At 39.7% G+C, this 20,690-nt stretch overlaps 1 protein-coding gene across 4 annotated transcripts in view; it reads right to left on the bottom strand.

The window, feature by feature from the left end:
• Positions 1 to 10,559, bottom strand: part of RAPGEF4 (Rap guanine nucleotide exchange factor 4) — a 148,990-nt gene extending 138,431 nt beyond the window's left edge. For 2 of the 4 annotated variants that reach the window (XM_061342446.1, XM_061342427.1), the window contains exon 1: positions 10,373 to 10,557. In XM_061342446.1, coding sequence (XP_061198430.1) covers positions 10,373 to 10,437 — 65 coding nt within the window. In that variant the 5' untranslated portion in view covers positions 10,438 to 10,557. Of the gene's footprint in view, positions 1 to 10,372 lie in introns of all 4 variants that reach the window. The other 2 variants (XM_061342456.1, XM_061342435.1) reach the window with 2 other exon arrangements.
• Positions 10,560 to 20,690: the final 10,131 nt, after the last annotated feature.

The raw sequence follows: 20,690 nt of genomic DNA on the forward strand, positions 1-20,690 counted from the left end.
AGCGTCTTGTTTCAGACAGATGAACTACAGGAAAAGCTCTTTCTTCTGACAAAACTGTTTCATGACCCCAGTAAACTGAGTCAACATGAAGGAAAAGCATTCTCACAGGTAGCTAAAGATACTCTTCAGAGTTGCAAACATCAGCACAGCAGTGAGAAATCAAAATCCATATTTATTGAGAAAAGACAAATTACAGTCATGTGTTCCTAGTGGCTTACTTTAGCAAGTAGCTGTGCTACAGTAGTTTATATTAGCAATAGCTTCTTCCACCTCGAGTACATTAAGTGGACATTTGAAGGGGGACATGCTTTGAACAAAAAGAAGAATCCAAACTTTTAAGTAATATGCATAGTAGTAATCTGAAAACTGTTGTATTCCTTGCAATGTTTCTTAATAATTCAGTACTGCAAACCATTTGTTTCAATAGCCTCTCTTCAAAACACAAGGAGTGTAATGTTACTGTGTGCAACTGAATTTCTACAGCCAGCATGAAAACATGCAAGGAGTCTTAACTATACCGAGGAATAACTATTGTCTCTCAAATGAGACACACAGACAAACATCTAGTGTAAAAATTGGCTGTTTGGTTAAGATCATGAAAAAACATCCAAATTAACTAGGATCCATGTTGTTTGACAACACAATGCCTTTGGATTTGATCAGAGCTCCTGAGAAATGTCCTCGATACTTAGGAGTAAGGAATCCACTAACACTAGGTATCCCAAGCTGAGGCGCAATTAATCCTTACTAGGACATGGAATTTTGCCTGTGTAAAAACTCCAGATTGCAGCATAAAAGTAATAGCAGTAGCATCCAAACTCATTCTATTAAGTGCTTATAAAAAGCAAATGGACAGTTTTACTTAGTGAGAGAGCAGAATAATAAAATACCATGACATCAGTTAACTGCTTTTCCACATGCCCATAAAACTCAGGCAAAGTTTGACCACTTTCTACAAACCACCTTTTAATAAAATTATCATCACTGCAACTCTTAAATTAAAATTTTTGAATCTATTTATGCTTCCAAATATTGAGTTTTATTTCCTAAGTACAAGCTGCCTATCATGGAACACCATCAGTACGGGACAACATAAATTTACTGCTTCATTGCAGCTATCTTACTGTATTGCTGTAAACCTGGCTTTTTAAAAGTTTGGAATAATATTTAAACAGCTAATATTATACTATATTCCTTAGAAGATTAATGATTAAACCTATTAATTAGAAAAGTACTGTTGATGACAGATGCAGAATTTAATGCCACTGTAGTCACACTAGTAGGAGGCAATGGTATTAATTCAGAAAGGAACCATTCCCCAAAACAGGTCAATGTGCTACAGAAGTCAACCCCCAGGAGGTGAATCTCCCTACACCCCTGGAAAGGCTCTCACTAGAGAGCAATCCCACTGAGCATTTGCTAAGCTAGGGCTGATGAGGATGCCCTCTTGTATTTTGTGACGTTGGTGTTGTTACACTGCTGAAGTGTCCCCTCGCTGCTGATGCTGCAGAATTATAACTGGATATCCATTAACTAAGATGTTAAAAAATGCATTCCAGTGACTTCAGCTCCCACTGGATTTTCTGATAAAGCTGTCCTTTCCTAAGTGTACTCCTGTTTCTGATAGCTCTAGTCCAATGTATGGAATAGAACCATAAACAAATCTAAAAACTATGGAAAACTCTCCTAAATCAATTAAAATTCTTCAGCTTTCAATAGTCTGGTAAAGGCATGAGGTAGAACAAAGTATTTTAAGGAAAGGCTATCCTTCCTGAATGAAATCTGTGACTATTCATTGAAGCACCCACTCCCTAGGCTGCCTCAGAAGTAAAACAAATTGTGGAAATATTACATTTGTCTTCATCTTTTTTACTTACAGAAACCCAGCTTCTTACCCCTTTTTCCCAACTTTTCAGCATCTTTGTGGGGTAGCTGCTGCTCTATCTCAATTTTCCTTAAGTCTGCAGGGCACCAGCCCAGAAAGAGCTTTAGCAGCTACTGTAGGAACTATACTTCACAAATTGCCCTGGCAACCATAACTGAGTAGGTATCATGCCATGACCATAGGAAAGAGCCAAACCATGAAGGAGGAATGACTGATATGGAAATTAAAACTCCACAGTTGGTATCTCTTACCATGAAGGATAATGCATGAGTGACACTCCTACACCCTCCCTCCAGTCTTCAATTGGATTGTCCCTAAATTTGTACGTCAAGAAGGCACTGAGCTGGCATCCCATTTCAGTGTTGCCCAATGGAGGTGGGCATTTCCAGTGTTGCAAAGCAGGGCTACAAAATAATCAGTAAGAGTTTTAAATTTATTTTCACTACACTACAAGCCTTTATGCTTTGTTTGACCACTCAGCACTTTATTCAGCTCCTTAGTTTTATTACTAATTTGCCTCTTCAAAGCATAGTGAGTTTTATCTGGCAGTAAAGTTTTCACACAAGACATTATCTATCTCCTCCTTCCACTTTTTCAATACATCACAGCATATATATACAAGTGACAGCATCAATGCTAGTTATACATCTCTATTCAATTAGGTCAATAAGGTTTCTTTAAATGGTACTTTACCCCTGATTTACTTGGTTGTGAAGATTTTAGGCATGTATTTTAGAGAGATAAAATAATTTTATTGACAATGTCTGCTTGACTGTCTGGAAAAGGAGACCATAAAAAAAAAATCTGCCAAAAGTGTATATTCAGAAGGCTATTTCATATTTTTAAATACAAGACTATTCAAGCTCAAAGTTTAAATACAGACAGAGAATAATTGCTACAATTCCTCACTTACACACTTTGGGCAAATATTCCTGTTCATGTGTAGCATGTATAGCTTTATAAAAGAAACTATTTTGATGAAAGACTTGTTAACCTACAAGCAAGAAATAAGTTGGAGTTTTTTGTTTGGTCTTTATCCAGTTTATCTAACTATAACCTATTACTTTCTCTGCTATATGCCCTTTTTAGGTTCTTCCTCATAATTGGTTTGACACTTGAAAAAGAAAAAACAGAAGATGTGTAATTTTACCATCTTTGCAAAGATGACTCTAGAATTTTTAAATGTTTATTTCTAGACCATCTGTTAAAAAATCTGAACCCTGCTCTAACTGAATGAAAACACTGAAGTCTATTTCCTTCCCCTGGTCTTTTCAGCTCTTTAAAAGGGCAACACTTAATTTCAGACGCAATGAATAGCCCACAAATGATGGTCAGATATGATGCATTTGTTCCACTGGTGAGGCTGTTTGTAGAAAACACAGCAACATACTATGTAATAGACAAATCAAATTAGCTCATTTCTGGGTTAAAACCAAAACCAATTCAAAGATGCAAAGGCAAATTCTAAAGTACCAGTAATCACTACCATGGATCATTTGGTGAATTTGAATAGTATTTTGAAGTATATTCTGCTTTGAAACATGAGCAAGGAGAAAACAGCAAGGAATAACATTGAAAATAGATCATTATTCTACGCTGTCTGTACTTTTCCTACTCTTTCCTGGCACACTGAAAATCAAAGCAGGAGGATGTAGAAGAATACCAGTATCAAGATACTATTTTCCCTTAGCGAGAGCAGGATCTCTCTCCTCCAGGTTCTTTGACATTCAATTTCTTCTTGAGAAAGGCAAGTTTAAGACAGGGATACCAGTGGCATATCAAAGCACCTTAGACCTGTGGTAAGACACTTAAATGCTAAATATAAATGAAGTCACTTTTAATCTGAATGTCTAGATAAGGGATTAATTCCATGGACACAGAAAGCGAGCAATTCTCCCCAAGAGGCACTTTGCACTTGTTACAGTAGTATTACCAAATCCATGTTTTCAAAATTCACATTTCAACTTTCCCTTGTCATGGGAAAAGCCTCAACATGAAGCCTTCAAACAATAATCAAATTACAATTATTTTATTTTGATTTCCATTCTGTGAGACTTTGGGATTCCAGTTTTCACATTTCACCTGACACACAGGAAATAAAATACTATTTAAAGCCCGTTCCCTAGGATTCTTACCCATACAAACCATTCCAGAGTTAATTAAAAAAAAAAAGAAAAAAAAAAAACAAAGAAAGCAACACAAGAACAACTGCTGATGCTCAGTTTCCAACAAATTACTACTGTCACCTACACTGAGAACCCCTGTGATAATCTCTCATGTCCTGCTATGCAAGGCACAAGAAATATTGTAAATAATCCTGATCTGCACAGGTAATTACTGACCAGCCAGTTAAATGTAGACCAACTGGGTGACAGCTGCACATATGGAATTTGCAATACCTGTTCTGTCTTCCTCAGTAAGGGCCAAAAGAATGCAAATATGAGGGACTCACTTTTACCTACACACTCATCTCATTATTAATGGACTCCATTATATTTGTGCCCTCAGCTCATTTTGGCCAATGCACTGAAAAATTACTGGAGGGATAGACAGAGCAATCAAATGCATTTCATTTCTATACTTACTCTGCTCTACAAATTATGAATCCTTCCACTATGTCAGTTTTTAGATCTGTATAAACAGTGGAAAGGCAAAAATGTATTTATTAAGTAACGGTATTGATAAAGGTTTATCTCAAGTTTACACTACCTGAACAATACAGCTGCAATAGGAAACAAAACCTTAAATACTTTTTTCACCTTCATATGTTCTTTAAAAAGACAAAATACTTCAAGAGAAGAAATAAAATTGCAAGGAAAGTTTTTTCTTTCATTTATGAAAATTTTTATGTATGGTGCATACTTTGCAACCAAGGTGTGACTAAACCTCACTGAATAAACCCTCTAAAATTCATAAACATGAACTGGAGCTCAGGACAGTTAAAATTCCATTTGAGAGAAACAGATCTGGATGAAATTACATTAGCCATCAATGTAGCTTCATAATAGACATTAAAGGCACTTCAATACAAAGACAGACTCCAAGATACATTGCAAATTAGATTTATAATTGAACAATATGCACAAGTGATTTGAACTCTGGCCACTGGCATTCACCAATACCCTATGCTAAATGTACCTTCACCTAGTTAGGACCTGCATTGTTACAGCTAATGTAAATTTAAAGCTTACAGCAACTATGAAATAACTTTACATTGGCATACATTTTGACAACTGTTGAATTCAAAAATGTAGTGGAAAGTCAGTTTAGGAAACACTCATTGAGGATATTGATAAAGCAAAAGGAGGAGTAAGTGCAGAAAACACAGAACAAAGGAAGTATCGCAAGAGTGATGAGCTTGTTAAATGCAGCAAACTGTAAGATGCAGATGAAAATAGATATCACCCTGGATAAGAAAAAGCTTGTATTTGAAAAATATCTGGTAGTCACCTGATTTCGAGGGCATGGTTTCAATAGGTAGTATGTTGGGGTTTTATTTCTTTGATGGAACATGAGGTTTTGTAATAAAAGAAACTTATATGCTCAGAATACAGGATTTTAGAGATCAGATTCTAACAACTGAAATAACTCAAATTGCCAGAAATAACTCAGGCAATGACAGTTTAGACATGCTTCCAGAATTATCTGGTAAAAGAAAACTTAGAGTTGCGCAAGTACCACACCAATCATGTGGCCACTCCACAAGACTACCAACTAGATCTGAAGTATCATGACCTAATAGGCATATGCACATGCTAGTTTGCTCTGGTGGGCCCTGACAATGCTTATATACGTGCATATTAGGGCAATCACTTTCTTTTCCTCATAATACCTGTCCATAGAACAAATGTGTAACTTACTGCAACCACATGTAACAAAAGGGAGCAGATACTAGAAATGCCTAAGCCCATGAGCAGAGAATAAAAATGCTGCAATTTGTTTTGAATACAACTCTTGGTCTCACTGCGACTTACTCTGAATTCATATGTTCAATAAAATGTACAGACCTACAAGCTTATGGCAAGCTATATTAACAATTATTTTGGTCTCTCTGAGGAAATACAGAAAGAAAAAGGGCTTTTTTAACATTAATTAAAGACTGCACCTTTGCACTGGACTACAAAATGAGTTGCATGATGTGGAAAGACAAATTTGTTAGTATTCACCACTCTCAGAAGATTGCACCTTTGCATGAGCGCTAGAAAGCATTTAGGCTATGTCTATACTGCTCCGTCTCCAAGTTTCCACACCCACCACAGTGTCTGCTGCTGATATATCCCCACACAGACTTGATACAAGCTACATACAGAAAGGAAACTCCAAGCACAGCAGTCAATAGCAGCTGCAGTGTATGTCCCTGATTTTGTTCATGAAAATGGTACTGTTATTTCTATGGATTTGTTATAAGTAAAAAGCAACAGTGGAAATTTAATATATATATGTCAGTGTTAAGTTTTACCAATTGCATAATAATAGATTTTTAAATTAAATAAAATATCATCATAAAGCAACTGCAAAATATTCACAATATTGCCTGAATGTAAATCTATATCCCATTACCTTTGACAAAATTGTAGGTTACAGAAGATGACAAGCAGTCTCCATATTTCTTTCACAACAATTCTTTCAGAATATCAGTTCCTCAGTCTAGCCCATGTGTCTGTAGTATATCTCTGAGTATATCTGTATACTCACAAAAGACCTGTTGACTACTAAACACATACAGATAACTTACATCTCAAATATATGTTACAATATACTAAAACCTAATTCAAATATGTTGCTGCTACATAGCTTCAGTCTGAATTCACACTCAAATCTATAGGAGCTTGGCTTAAGGTACAGATTTGAGATGCTATCCTGTATGTGTTATTTTGGTTTTGTTAGATGGAAATGATTCAAGAAAGTCTAACAAGGATGACGAGCATATAAAAACTCAGTATGTACAACATGTCCTCGAAACACCCATTCATATTTAAATAATTTATAAGTAGCTAACCAAAGATCACAACATTCTTAGCACAACAGGCTAGCAAAATTACATGCTTTACTTTGTGATCTGCTCCTTCAGTCAGCTTAGGCACTGATGGTTGTTCTAATACAGAGAAAAACACAAGATCCCAGAGGCAGGTATGAAAGCCTGGGATCTCTGACTGCTGTGAATGCTGTACATCATTAACAAGTTTGCATTTCAATCCAATTAAAACACTTACCTGAGTTTATAACTGTGATCAGGTTTAGAGAAATAATTGTTACGTAAAAAAAACTTCATCTACCATTCAGTGAAGATATGTCAACATGGAAATTTTCTGGTTAGTCAGTCTTTGGTGTTAAAGAAACCATGGGAGAATACATTGTTCCTAAGCTAATTATACACGCTTGCAGAAATCAGGAACCTTCTTTTAATTCTATGCAGATAGGACGTAGAGAAAAACACTAAGATGGTTGGCATGTGCCTGCTCCCTAGGAAATCAGTGGTAAGGCAACTGTTTGCTTCAAAGATAAAAGGCCTGATTTCCTTAAAAGAAAAATTATTTACATCTCCAGGTACAACTGGGATTTAGCCACTCTCTGCTGATCCTTTCTCTCACCTGCAAAAAAAATTACATTCTTGATAAAGCACAGTGTTCTGAAATTTTCTGTTCCTGCTTTTCCTTACCTTTGCAATGTGACTTTATATATTAATACTGTCTGTGTATTTGATTTCAAGTGCTGATCTTTGGCTTTTGTGGTTAGCAATGACTGTGGAAGTTGCGTGGTCAAAGCAGTGGCGGTGGTCCCAGCCCACAGGTCCTACACAGTAACAATGTTTCTCCAGAAACATTTTGATGGGTCTTCATTTTTATGTGTTCCTGTTTTGGATGTTGGTAGTTCCAGTTTTATATGTGATGTAGGGAAAAACATGAAGAACATATACAAAATACACAATTTCTGTATATAATGTATTTTATTATTTCCATTTAGAGTTTAATTCACTTTTTTTTAAGAATGAAGTTGGATAATCCATATTATATGCCATTTTAATTGTTTTTGTTGAGGCTCACCTAAAATGCTAAAGCATTCCAGCCTTAGAACTTCCTTCCTCCTGAAAATATATTTACTAAAACATGTTAAACCTGTATTTTTTATTTAACAAACGCATGGTATCCTACAGAGAACTGACTCATTAAATGATCCTATATTTACAGAATCCACACCTAATTAGAAAATGCTGTAAGATTTTTAAAGGCCTAAAATATATACAAATTACATAATAATTCAAATGAGTATACTGATAGATCATCTACAGAAAAGAAATACACTCTACAAACACAAGCGTGCAAATAAAAAAATGCTTTACCTAATAGTACTTAGATTCCTATAGTACTTTTCCAACATAACTTTAACTGCATATTTTAAATACAAAAACAGAACAAAAAGTGTATTTCCTATGATCACAAAACAAAGCATGACAGAGACCAGGAAACAAACTACAACCTCTCATGTCCTGGGTTTGTCCTACATCCAGATTGCCTTCTGGAAAAGGGGGACAATAATACACAATCCTTCAGGACACCTGGAACTGATTCTTTCCACTGAAGAAGTAAGTGCTACTAGCACAAAGTAACAAAAGGGGAAGGAAAAGTTTCATCTTAGTAGCTGTAATGAAATTCCCATTATAAAAATGGTCATCAAAATAATTTCATACAAACATAATGGCAGAGAGATTTCTAAATTAAATGCCTCATGTGTTTCCCAAAATCGTCATTAACTCCCCAAGATTATGCACTTCACTAAGTAGGAACCTCTGAATTTTAGTTTACAATTCAGATCTCACAATGTATTGCATTTAAGAAACCTGAGAAATGACAGGATCATCTATCTAAAAATACTAGGACTCACACTCTGCTTCTTCACACCTGCCCAATATCAATTTACAGAGCAGAGAATCAGGCACCCTGCTTTACTTCAGTTTTTATATGGCTGTTACCATCACCAGTTGTTTGCATTTACATTTAGAAAACCTTCAACAGTTATACACATTATTTAACCTCTAAAAGGTTAACCTACTTTTATTTTGTCCCATGTTACTGAGGGGGCATCAGTGATGCTGTGAACAGCATCTAGATCAGTATCTAAACCAAAAGTTACATTAACTTCTTACTGCTTGCTAAGTGGACTGTTAAGGGAAAACTAATTAGAGGTGCAGCCCTGCAACACTAGGAGGTTACCTGGAAATGGGAGAAATTATGATGGTTCCTTCTGTGTGCACAAAGGCACCTACTCACTGTAAAGCCCCAAATGGCACCAAACGCTGGTTAATGCTGCTCAGTAAACTGCTCTACATCACGTAAGTGAATTCCCTCCAATAACTTTATTTGACTTGTATAGCATATTTATGATCTAAATTTTTGCCAACTATTTTCCGATATTACAGGAGACACAATGCATGCTCAGAAACCAAGTCACTTCTGAGCTAACACAGTCAGCGTTGAATGTAGGAATACCGCAAAGGACTTTCAAACCACCCACCCGTGTAACTCGGCACTGCGAGACTTTTTGCTGCAACACAAGGGAAATAACTCCAAATTTACATATATATGTACATATATATATATATATATATATATGATCTGCCTGTATTTTTAGAAGTAAGCACACGTTAGCCAGCCCTAACTCACACCCACACGGTGCTTGGCGCCCAACTCTGCCTGACCCGCAGCAAACGCTGCCGCCAGCCGGGGGGACAGCCGCAGGCCCCCAGGACACCGCTGAGGGGAGCCTGCGGCCGCCTCTTCCAGAGCGGGTATTTGTGTTTATGCCCGCCTCCGGCTAACAGTCCTGCACCTGCTTGCGCCACGGAGCGCTCTGAGGCAAGGGTCTGCTCTTTCCCGCCCGACCTGTGAAGTGGCTGGGCTGGGAGATGTGAAGTGGGGGGACAGGGGGCGGTGCGCTGAGGTGAGGAGAGGCGAGGCGAGGCCAGAGCCGGTGCGCTGAGGTGAGGGTCTGTGAGGCGAGGCGGTATGAGGCCAGAGCCGGTGTGCTGAGGTGAGGGGCTGCGAGACGAGGAGGAGAGCGGACTGGGGCACGAACGCGGCGGGAAGCGGGTCTGCCATGGCCGTACAGCGGGTTCCCGACCGGGGTCCCTGGGCCGCAGCGCCCTCTCCCCGCCCTGGAGCCCCCCTTCCTCCACCACGTGCACATTTTCCGGGCAGCAGAGCCCGGCAGTGAGCAGTTATCCAGTGGGGGCTGCGCGTTTGCGGAGCAGAGAGAGCCCTCATCCTGCCCGCCTGCCCCGGCTCTGCTTCCTGCGGGCATTTTGCTTCCCACCTGCACCCTCCTTATGTAAGGCAGGATCTGATGCGGAGCGGGTGTCAGGGCGCACACACACACACACACACGTATACATACATACATACATATATGCACGCACGTACGCACGCATGCAGGGGCAGGTTACATGCACACACCATCCCTCCGCAGCAGCTCCCGTGAAGGTGCCGATACCTTTTATCCAGGCAAGCGATCCACTCGCCGGAGGATGAGGAATGGGAGGTGTGAGCGGCGACCATGTTGGACAGGGATCAGGTCGCCGCGCACCCGGCTGGCGGCGCCTCCCCCCGGCCGCCTGCCGGTCGGTCGGCCCGTCCTCCCTCACTCCCTCCGCGCACGGCGAGATGGGCTCGCCCAGGCCCCCGCGCCCGCCCGCCCTGCCCGCTGTGGGGCTGCGGGGCCGCCTCCCCGCCGCCACCCTCGGCCCGCGGCGGGGCTGTGAGCGGGCGCCGCCTCGGCCTCCCGAGGTAGCGACCGGGGAGGGGGATGAAAGGACTTACTCCCTTCCTGGAAGGTGGGGTCGACCCCCTCGGGCTTTCGTGAGCTCCCCAGTGCGCACACTTGAGCCCAGCTTAGTGGTCCTTTCTGCCCTTGCTACACCACAGATGTCCTTGACTGGGTTTGGGGGGTGGAGGAAATGCACGCTTTTTAAATATAATAAGCAGCTCGGGGGTATTTTAGGAGCTCCCCGGAGCCCTGTCTGACACTTCCCCTGGTAGTAAGCCCACAGCAGCTGAGTGGAAGGAAGGTGAAGTCCACATTTCAGGAATTTTGCAGAAGCCTTGCTCCAGCCTGCTGTCCATGCTGTCATCACCCATAAAACTGTGTCCTAAAGGCTCTGGTTTATTGTAGGTGAAAAATGAGCTGCATAGTACAGCCTCTGAATAGGATTTAACAACTGGAAGGAACCCAACACACAGTACGAAAAAGGTGAGTCTCATATACAATGAAACCATCCACACCCTTCTGTTGTGATAGCATGGCCTTCAAGATGCAGGTTTTTTAAGTGTGATAATGCATACGTGATTAAAAAAGTGATGAGCAGAGGAAGGAATGCAGAGCAGCAGGTCTCCCTGTCTCCCTGTTTTGCAAAGTTCTAAGTGAAATATTTTCTACAAAATATTTCAGGATCTAGGTCATATCTGCCCAAGTAATCTGTGTATAACTTTAAGCTCCAGCTTGCAGTCAACACAACCTGCCTTGAGTAGCGTGGGAGAAAGGTAGGAAGTTCCACAAATCTCAGCAGGATATTTGGGGTTATGTGTAGATAGTAAAGTAAAGCTGTGCTTCCTTCAGGCTTGTAACTTCTGTCTGCTTTGCAGTGTGGACACAAAGTATTCATTCAGATGTTGATAGTCTGCCAGTGCCTTTTACAGTGCTCTATGGGCTACTTTTACCTTCTTGTCAGCTTGAAAACTTTGTTGGCAAGTTTGTTCCTGGAGTTTTCTCCGAATCACCTCTGTTCTAGTCTTTTGCTGTACCAAGTGTAATTTTCTTACATACATGCACATTTCATATTTCAGATCTAGCTTTTAACAGCCTCAATGCTGCCACAGCTTAGAATCATAGAATCATAGAATAGTTAGGGTTGGAAGGGACCTTAAGATCATCAAGTTCCAACCCCCAAACACCTCACTCTAAACCATATCATCCAAGGCCTCATCCAACCTGGCCTTGAACACTGCCAGGGATGGAGCATTCACAACCTCCTTGGGCAACCCATTCCAGTGCCTCACCACCCTAACAGGAAAGAATTTCCTCCTTATATACAATCTAAACTTCCCCTGTTTAAGTTTTAACCCATTACCCCTTGTCCTACCACTACAGTCCCTAATGAAGAGTCCCTCCCCAGCATCCCTGTAGGCCCCCTTCAGATACTGGAAGGCTGCTATGAGGTCTACACGCAGCCTTCTCCAGGCTGAAGTCCCAACTTTCTCAGCCTATCTTCATACGGGAGGTGCTCCAGTCCCCTGATCATTGTCGTGGCCCTCCTCTGGACTTGTTCCTAAAGACCCATGTCCTTTTTATGTTGAGGACACCAGAACTGCTCATAATACTCCAGATGAGGTCTCACGAGAGCAGAGTAGAGGGGCAGGATCACCTCCTTCAACCTGCTGGTCACACTCCTTTTGATGCAGCCCAGGATACGGTTGGCTTTCTGGGCTGCAAGCACTCACTGAAACCGGCTCATGTTCATTTTCTCATCGATCAGCACCCCCAAGTCCTTCTCCGCAGGGCTGCTCTGAATCTCTTCTCTGCCCAGCCTGTAGCTGTGCCTGGGATTGCTCCTGGGATTGCAGCTTCTTCAGCAATTTAACAGAAATAAATGTTAACATCAGGACACTGAACAATATGCTGAAAAATCTAAGGAATTGTATCTAAAAAAAAATCCCTTTTGCTAACAGAATACAGCTAAGAAATTGGCATAGCAGAGGAGAATGCCACAAAAGACAATTTTTTCATTTTGCCTTAAAAAAAATTAACATGCATGCCAGAAGAATAGCATAGGCTGCCATTCAGTGCGATCAAAGCTACAGCTCTTCCTTTGCAATAGTCCATGGGGGAAAAAAAGGAGAAATTCTTGCATCTAAGCAATCAATTTACTTAAGGAAAATCAATGCTACTCATCCCTCAGTATGTGAGTGTTTGGAAACCAAGAGAACAAGAGCTTCAAATGTAAGAAACACTAAATTCTCAAATTAATGATTTATAGCATATTATGTACATTATAGATGAATCAATAGAGCTCACTGATTTTGTACTTCCATTATAAGACATTCATCATATTATTCCCCATAGTTTCCCTCCAGAGCAATCACACAAGGCAGTCCTTACTACCCTTTTCTCCTCAATCCAGTTTAAGCTGCAGTAGATGCTCTTCTGTCTTAACTGGCATTGGGTCTAAGGAGCCAGAAATTGCTCTTAGCTGTAGGCCTTTATCTTTTCTCGCGGGCTGTTTCACTGCCAGAAACAGCATTACACATACCAACACCAGCGGTTTTGTACATAGCAACAGTGTAGCTCAGTCAGCAAAACCGCAATGGCAACTGTTTAGTGTTCACTCAAGCCACCCCCTTGTCAAGTCCTCTCCCATCCATATAATGTTTAATGACCCAACCACTAGAGGACAGGCTAGGCCTCCATAAAAGGCAGCAAGCAGGAATATTTCCTTGGTAAAGTGAACAGCTGGACAAAATAGCCTGAGTTTGAACGAACAAGACCTTTGGAATGCTCTCATGGGATGCAACTTGTGAAAACCTTTGTCAGTGCTCATGAACCTACCCTTGACCAAGCAACCTACCTGCCTTGGGGCAGTCCTCTGCAGTTACCAATGCTATTGATTCTCAAAAATGCAAGGCCTATAGGCACAAAGGGGAGGTTGCTCCATTGCCTGGCTGTGGGCAGATATCACATGTACCTTTTTGTGGAGTAACCATTAAACGAGAGTTTAACACTCTGTGGACTGTGCAAGCTAGACAGGCCCAGAGTGGGCTAGGAATCCAGGGTATATCCATACTTCATTCAGAAGTGTCTCAATTAAAGAGCAGTTAGAGCAAGACAGACAAAATATACCTCTGGAAGTTGGACTATGAGCAATCATGTAGCTTTCTGATTAGACGTGTGAAACTTCTCAGTGAAACTTAGCAGCAGGGAATAAATATGTGATTGGTTCAGATATCAGCCTGTGTCAACAAAGGGTCTCCAGACTGCACAGAAATGTCAGGAGCTCCTGGCTACTGAAATCAGAAATCCTGGACTCCAGGTCAGTGCATATTCTCCTGACATAAAATGCACCAAATAAGCAGTATGTGTCACATGACAACAAGTTAAATTGAATGCAGATTATCCTGTGACTCTTAAGGATTTTGACCATAGCAAGTGTAGAAAACATCATTTGAGAGTACTGGCCTTATGTTAATGGGGTCAAGTGCTCATTCACCTGTGAGTAAGAGCATGTGCTACAAGGAAAATGCTGAAGCACACTTCATTAGTGTAGGGACCATATCTCCTCCTGGTGCCTCATAGTGCCCATTCTTCATTACTTTTCTAAGCTATGTTCTGGTATGAAAAAGAGATGACCCAAAAGATATTTGAGACCCAGGACTGTAAACGGCCAAAAATCCACTTCTGCTTAGTCTCCCCTATATCTACATATGTCTTCTGTTATACCTTTTATGAGGTTTCACTTGAGAAAACATAAAGGATTATGCATCATTAAAATGACCAGTGGTGTGAAAATATCTTTTTCAGAAATAGATCCTTCTTTTTCAGCATTTGTGGAACTCCACAATAATGTTTCAGGTTTAACTTATCGCTGTTGAACAGAAAGCTAATGGGACTTTTTAGACTCTGATTTGTGAGTCTTGATTATGCAGCCAAAAATTTGGAATGGCAGCTGCTTTCAAAGGAGATTGCTGCTGGGAAATGGAGATTTGCCAGCTGAGGTATGTGAAATATCAACTAGCCTTTTAACTTTCCACAGTTTACAAAGGAGTGACAGGGCCATGCAGAAGCCATTAAGCCACAAAAACCGAGAAATCAGCCAAAGAGCTCTTGCTACAATCTTCCTGAAAAATAATTTCCCCTCAGAAAGGAGCCTGCTGTGAAAAACTTGATCCAAAAGATTAAATGACAGTTGTTAAAGCTTAAAAAAAATTACTAAATCTATTAATTAAGGCGTGCATTACACAGTAATAGGGTACAAAAGAGGCTCCTGTGGAAACCTCTTTATACTACTAGTTATATCAAGGACTTTTAGAAGTTTCAAGCAACTGCAAAATACTGTTAAAACAAAAAACAGGTGCTGCCCTATTTTCTAAAGCAGTTTTGGATACTGTGTATAATACTCCATACTAATGAGATTACAGTTATGACATAGTGAGGAATTAGTGGACACAGAATATATAACCTGCCCATTGGCATCATAAAACGATTTAATTTCAAAGCAAATTCACACAAAACCCCAGAAGCTCAGTCCTCAGTTGTGGCCATCTTTGTTCAAAAGAGTACCTAGGGGAAACAGCTGGCTTTCCAGCCACCAATGTACTCCACTGATTCCTGTGTCTGTTGAAGTGTTGCTCAGCCTCAGAATTCTTCTAATTCAGACTGACTGTATGGAATCTAATTGATAGCACAAGGCATTGACTACAATCCTAAAATACAACTGGGAGACAGCGTAAGGTAAGGCCAGCTCCAGCAGCTTTGAAACAGTTAAGATTTGCTTTCTTAAGAGGAAACTTAAGTTTGTCACTTAAGCTGATTTTAAGCATGTTTTGTGTTGCTATATGGAATCCAAATTAATTAGCTTAAGTCCAGAATGAGGACATAAATTCTACCTCAAACAATAGTTTAAACTAATGTATCACTCAGAAGTGCTGGAAGTAAGATCAAGACTGACAGAACTATGGTGCATGCTTAGAATCCAGCAGTGTCATATTCAGTGTGGTTAAGGTTGTAGGAACCAAAATGTATCTTCAGTTGTACATACACAACACCTACTGACTTCAAAGGATTAATCGGCATATAGTGGAATAAAGACAGAGAAACCTGCATATGAGTTCTTTCAGGATTCGTGTATTGTGGGGGCTGCAAAAGATACAGTGACGTACAAACTTAAAACCAAAGACTGTCCTGTAAAACCTATAAGTAACATATTGATTCTTCTTTCCAATGCTAATCCTTAAACCCAGCATATAATGAAAGAGTAAAGGGGTTTTTAGAACAAGTAAGGACTTCCTTCCCAAATTAACTTTCTACATCGTTCCATATTCTATCTCTTTCTTGCTCCTGTTCTCACTGACTCAGGACAACTCCCCAGTTCCCTTCAGAGCACCTTGTTCAGAAATTCCCTGACAGCACAAGCCTTTCCGCCTCCATCATTCATAAAACACTTCCAATGACAGCTCTATCAAGTGCTATTCCTGAAAAGAGCTCAGTGTTGCCAACAACAAAATAGATACATATAAACTTGTAAGAAACAGATGTACTGGAAAGAAAACATATGGTGTCCAATATGGAAAGAGTAGCATGAGCACAGGTGTAAGGTGGAGAAAACACCACTGAGGTATATTCATGTGAATCAATAAAGTTAAGATTCTGGGCTCTTTAAAATTAGTTGGCAGTTTGATTTTATGTTCAACAGGAACAGAACTGTTTCCTAAATTCATGAAAGCAAGGGCAGTAACTGGACTTACAGCATATGTCCAATTTTGTATATGTCTTACTAGTTAAGTCTATTTTCTGAACAATGAAGAACCGATTATTCACTACATATAGTGCTGTATTCTGCATCATTTGACCCATCCTTATTTGACATTGTCCTTCCTAATGAATGTAAAATAAAAGCACTGTCCATATCATAGCGAGAGCCAGCACAAGGAGGGTTGTATTAGTTTATACTTCTTGACACAAAATACTGTCAAACTCGTAGCATGAATTACAGTTCTGCAATACCATTTCTCGTTAAGAAAACATAATGCAGCAATCACCTTCTGTATTATTAGTTGGCACAGGTTTAACAGCATGTTGCATAGAAGCACTATAAACATTTTTCTGGTTTAAGGCAATATCAAAGCCTTTCTATCGATCTGCATTTTGAACAGATGGTCATTTGATTTGCACACCTGAAGTCTGAGCCCATATCCTGAGATTAATTCTAAAAAGACTCAGATAAATATGCTCAAATTATTAATGTTGACAACATTATGCATATGCATAGGTGTCATATTTTTACTTTAGCTACTTGATTTTGAATAGGATTTCCTCCATAAGATTGTCAAATTCTTCCAGTCTTACAAAACTAGATGAGAAGTGGAAGGTATAAATGGAGCTATTATGTTTAGTCCACTTCCCCAGTTATGTCAAGACCCGGGTATCTGGGCTGCGAACAGAATGCTGAATCTCAGAATCCTATTTTGCAGGGGAAATAAAGTCTACGGAAATAAACAGCAAATTCTTAGTCACAAGAGTATTGCAAAGATTAATTAACTGGTGATGTATAGTTCTTTGAAGATGCAATGCTTTACATAAATGTTCTTTTATTAGTGGCTAGATCTACAAACACAACATACTGGGTTTAAACATAACTTTGTATGCACAACTCAGGACAACATAAGGATTTTCAAGATTTTAAACACCAGGAAAATTCTTTGCAGTTGCCAAAGATACAAGGCAGGCTGGGACTCAGATCTTACTATGTACATTTCCCATAAAACTTTCAGGAGGCAGTAGAGCTTAATGCCACACTTAGACCCATGCAGCCTGCCATTATGCTCCCTACTATGTGAGTACAGGGCAGACACATCAGTGCTTCTTAACGGACCCAAATCAAACTGATTAGTTGGGCTGAATCACAGATGAGGTCAAGAGTATGGCTTCATGCCCAGTCATAAGAATAGGGTTCATGGAGTGACAGACTGGCTTTCCAGGTCCTCATAGGGCCTGAGAGATACATTATTTCAGCTCCTCACTGCCTGAAAGCAGTTGTGCTGTCTCTGGGCCTGACGTGGCCATACAAGGATTCATTTGTAACAGCATGGGCTTAGAAACTCCAATGTATCTTAACCACCCTGTGCTGCCTCTGGAACATACTTAGCTTACCATGGCTAATGGAATTAATCATTGGATTGTAATATATATATAAATATATATATAACTTATATTAACTTATATAAACTTATATATAACATATAAGTTCTTGTTGTCTATATGTGTCATTCCTTATTCCTTTAGCCTTCCTGGCCAGTTTTCCTGTATTTCAACAGTCATAAATTCCCATCAAAGACTGAAAGGATGGGTGGTTTTGCTTAGCTGCAGATACAGATGAACATATTTTTAACTTTTTGAGCCAAGTTTTATTTTTACAATTCAGTGTCAGCTCTCTCTGCTGGGTACAGATGGATATACAGAAAGAGCATGAGTTCGTGGTCTGCCCCTAAATTTGCTACAGCTTCTATTGGAGCCATTAGTCTATCATAATTTGTTATTATGAAATAACTAGTTTTTATCATTTTACTGAATGGAGTCTGAGGAATTTCTGAGGAGCCTGGGAATTCCTAGCAGCAGGGTACCCATTAAACATCCTTGTGGTCGCTATGTCCTCATAGATGACAGCTCAGCAGGAAAATCTGTAATGGGTAGAAGGTAAATCTTCTTAGGTCCCTTATTTTCATATTGATTTTTCCAGGTTAAATTAAAATAGATTTCAGTTTTAACATGACTTGATTGCTATAGGAGATTTTTTTTTTCCTAAATTCTGTTCCCCATTTCTCTTAGCAATCAGTTCCAGAAATCAAATATATCTATTTATAATTATTTTCTCAGTTGCGCTTTTTGTATTGATGCATAGGTACTTAAAAAACAAAGCTTTTGTCTTGTCCAAGAGGCATGTAGTATCAAATCAGTTGACTGCAGTCCCTCTGAGCACCTTCATGATAATTCATTAAACAACCTCTTAGGGTTAGAGTTTTATTTATGTACCACACCTCTCCTTAGAATTAAGAGGTTTTCAAGGGAAAAAGGGACATGGTACTTAGATTCCTGGCAAATAAATTTCTTGTCCTGTGCTTTACAGGTAATTTCAATAGCCTTCCCTTGCTAGCTCCCAGTGCCTGTTTTTTTTAAATAGAAATGAGCAACCTTAGCTGTCCCACTGATTCTTTGTAAAATTGAGTTCTGTAAAATATTGTCCATATCATAAACCAAATACTTCTATAAAGCTGTGTCAAAGCTCTTTTGCACATGACATCAGGTTTATATAGTAAGTCATTGAGCAGCTATGTATACGTTCAGTGCAGCTATTCTGTTCCTCACAATATACTAAACAAGTTAATTCTTTCTGCAAAGTTTGGTTCACAGGATTACAGACTTAGTTTTTCTGGGAGCCTGCTGGGGGCACCAACACACACCCATAAAAATCAAACCGTGGAATTAAGTCCATGAAGATAGAAAAAAATGACTCATCTATTTATGCAGTAAAAATGATACAGTACATCTCAGATTATATACAATGTTTATAGTCTTCTTTTCAATAGCTTTGAAAATAGACCTTGCAATAAGTTTGCTTGCAGGCTTATATATGCAAATAATTCAAACCAAATGGTTAAAGAGTGAGCTGAATACAGCACAGGCAGTCCTAGTAATGTATTCTGGATGGGAATAAAAAGCAAACTAGTTGGTAAGTGGGAAAGGAATCTGCCATGGCTGTGGGCTGCATCCTGGCTGGTACAGGCTGTTGGTTAAAAACCAGGTTTTTGAGTTGTGTAACAGGAAACCCAGCTATAGCAGCCCCGTAGTTGAATAGCAGTCATGAGGTGCTACATCGTGTGTAAAAACAGGAGGAGACCTGGATGATTAGAAATATGTTAATGTCAAAACAGTAGCATAAAAACAATAAATACCTAGTTTGAAGTATTGGGGGTTTTTCACACATAAGTGTTATTGTTTCTAGAGGAAAGTTATATAAATCTGAAAGCTTTAAGCAAAGACTGTACAACATACAGCAAATCTTTACAGAGATGCCCTGTTGTCTTCAGTGTTCTCTGATTTTCCTGATGGAAGAAAGACCCCGCATTTCAAATTCTTCCTTGTCCCCTGAAATTAGCAACGTTCATGCCTGACAGCAGCTCTTAAATGTGCCCATTCTTCTAATGCTTCTTTCACAGTGGAAAGATGGGAAGAGTAGATGAATAAAAGCTAAGAGAAAAAGCAAATAAGAGGCCCACACAAAAGGAAAGCAAGAGGTGAGCATCAGACTGGAAAGAAAAGAGATTGCTGGGTCAGAAGTTCATTGATTCCAAATTTGTACAGGATCTGAATTTCTCAAGGACAGTAGAGAAGAATCTCATTTAGAAAATTCCATGCAGATAAAGCAAAAATGAAGTTACTACAGGGGAAGTAACAGGAGATAAAAGACCTCTTTGGCACTAAGCAGAAGTTGGGTTTCTAAACGCAGCCAAGAAATGCAGCGAGGAAGTACCTCCTCATTGATCTAAGGGCTCATCAATATCTAGTATTTGGAAGCATTCCTGAAAAAGCAAAGAGAAGTGACAAAATACTGCAGGACTGCTGGCAGCTTGTATTATCGTCCCATAGCAACAACTTACTGACAAGGCAGGGCTTCATCCCATATTACCATTTTTTGACATTTTGATTTTTGTGTTTGTGTTCTATTCAATCTAACCCATTCCATTATTCAGTCCCCTTACAATAATTATTTTTTCTAACATTGAAGTGAAATTTCCTACACTTCAGATTGTGCCTTTTGTCTCTATTTCTGTGTCTGGGCATCCCTGAGGGAAGTCTGGCTTTGTCTTTTGTATTGCACCCCATCAAGTATTTATAAATATTGATAAGATTCCCTCTGAGTCTTCTCTTCCCCAGGCTAACCAGTCCCATCTCTCTCAGCCTATCCCTGTATGTCAGATGCTCTAGTCTCTTAATCATTTTTATTGCCCTTTCTGGGCTCTCCTTTGTAAGTCAATGTACTTGTACT

The sequence above is a fragment of the Neopsephotus bourkii genome, unplaced genomic scaffold (assembly GCF_033783945.1).
Source record: "Neopsephotus bourkii isolate Nb327-2 ecotype Australia unplaced genomic scaffold, CSIRO-AGI_Nbou_v1 NB_196, whole genome shotgun sequence".
NCBI lineage: Eukaryota > Metazoa > Chordata > Aves > Psittaciformes > Psittacidae > Neopsephotus > Neopsephotus bourkii.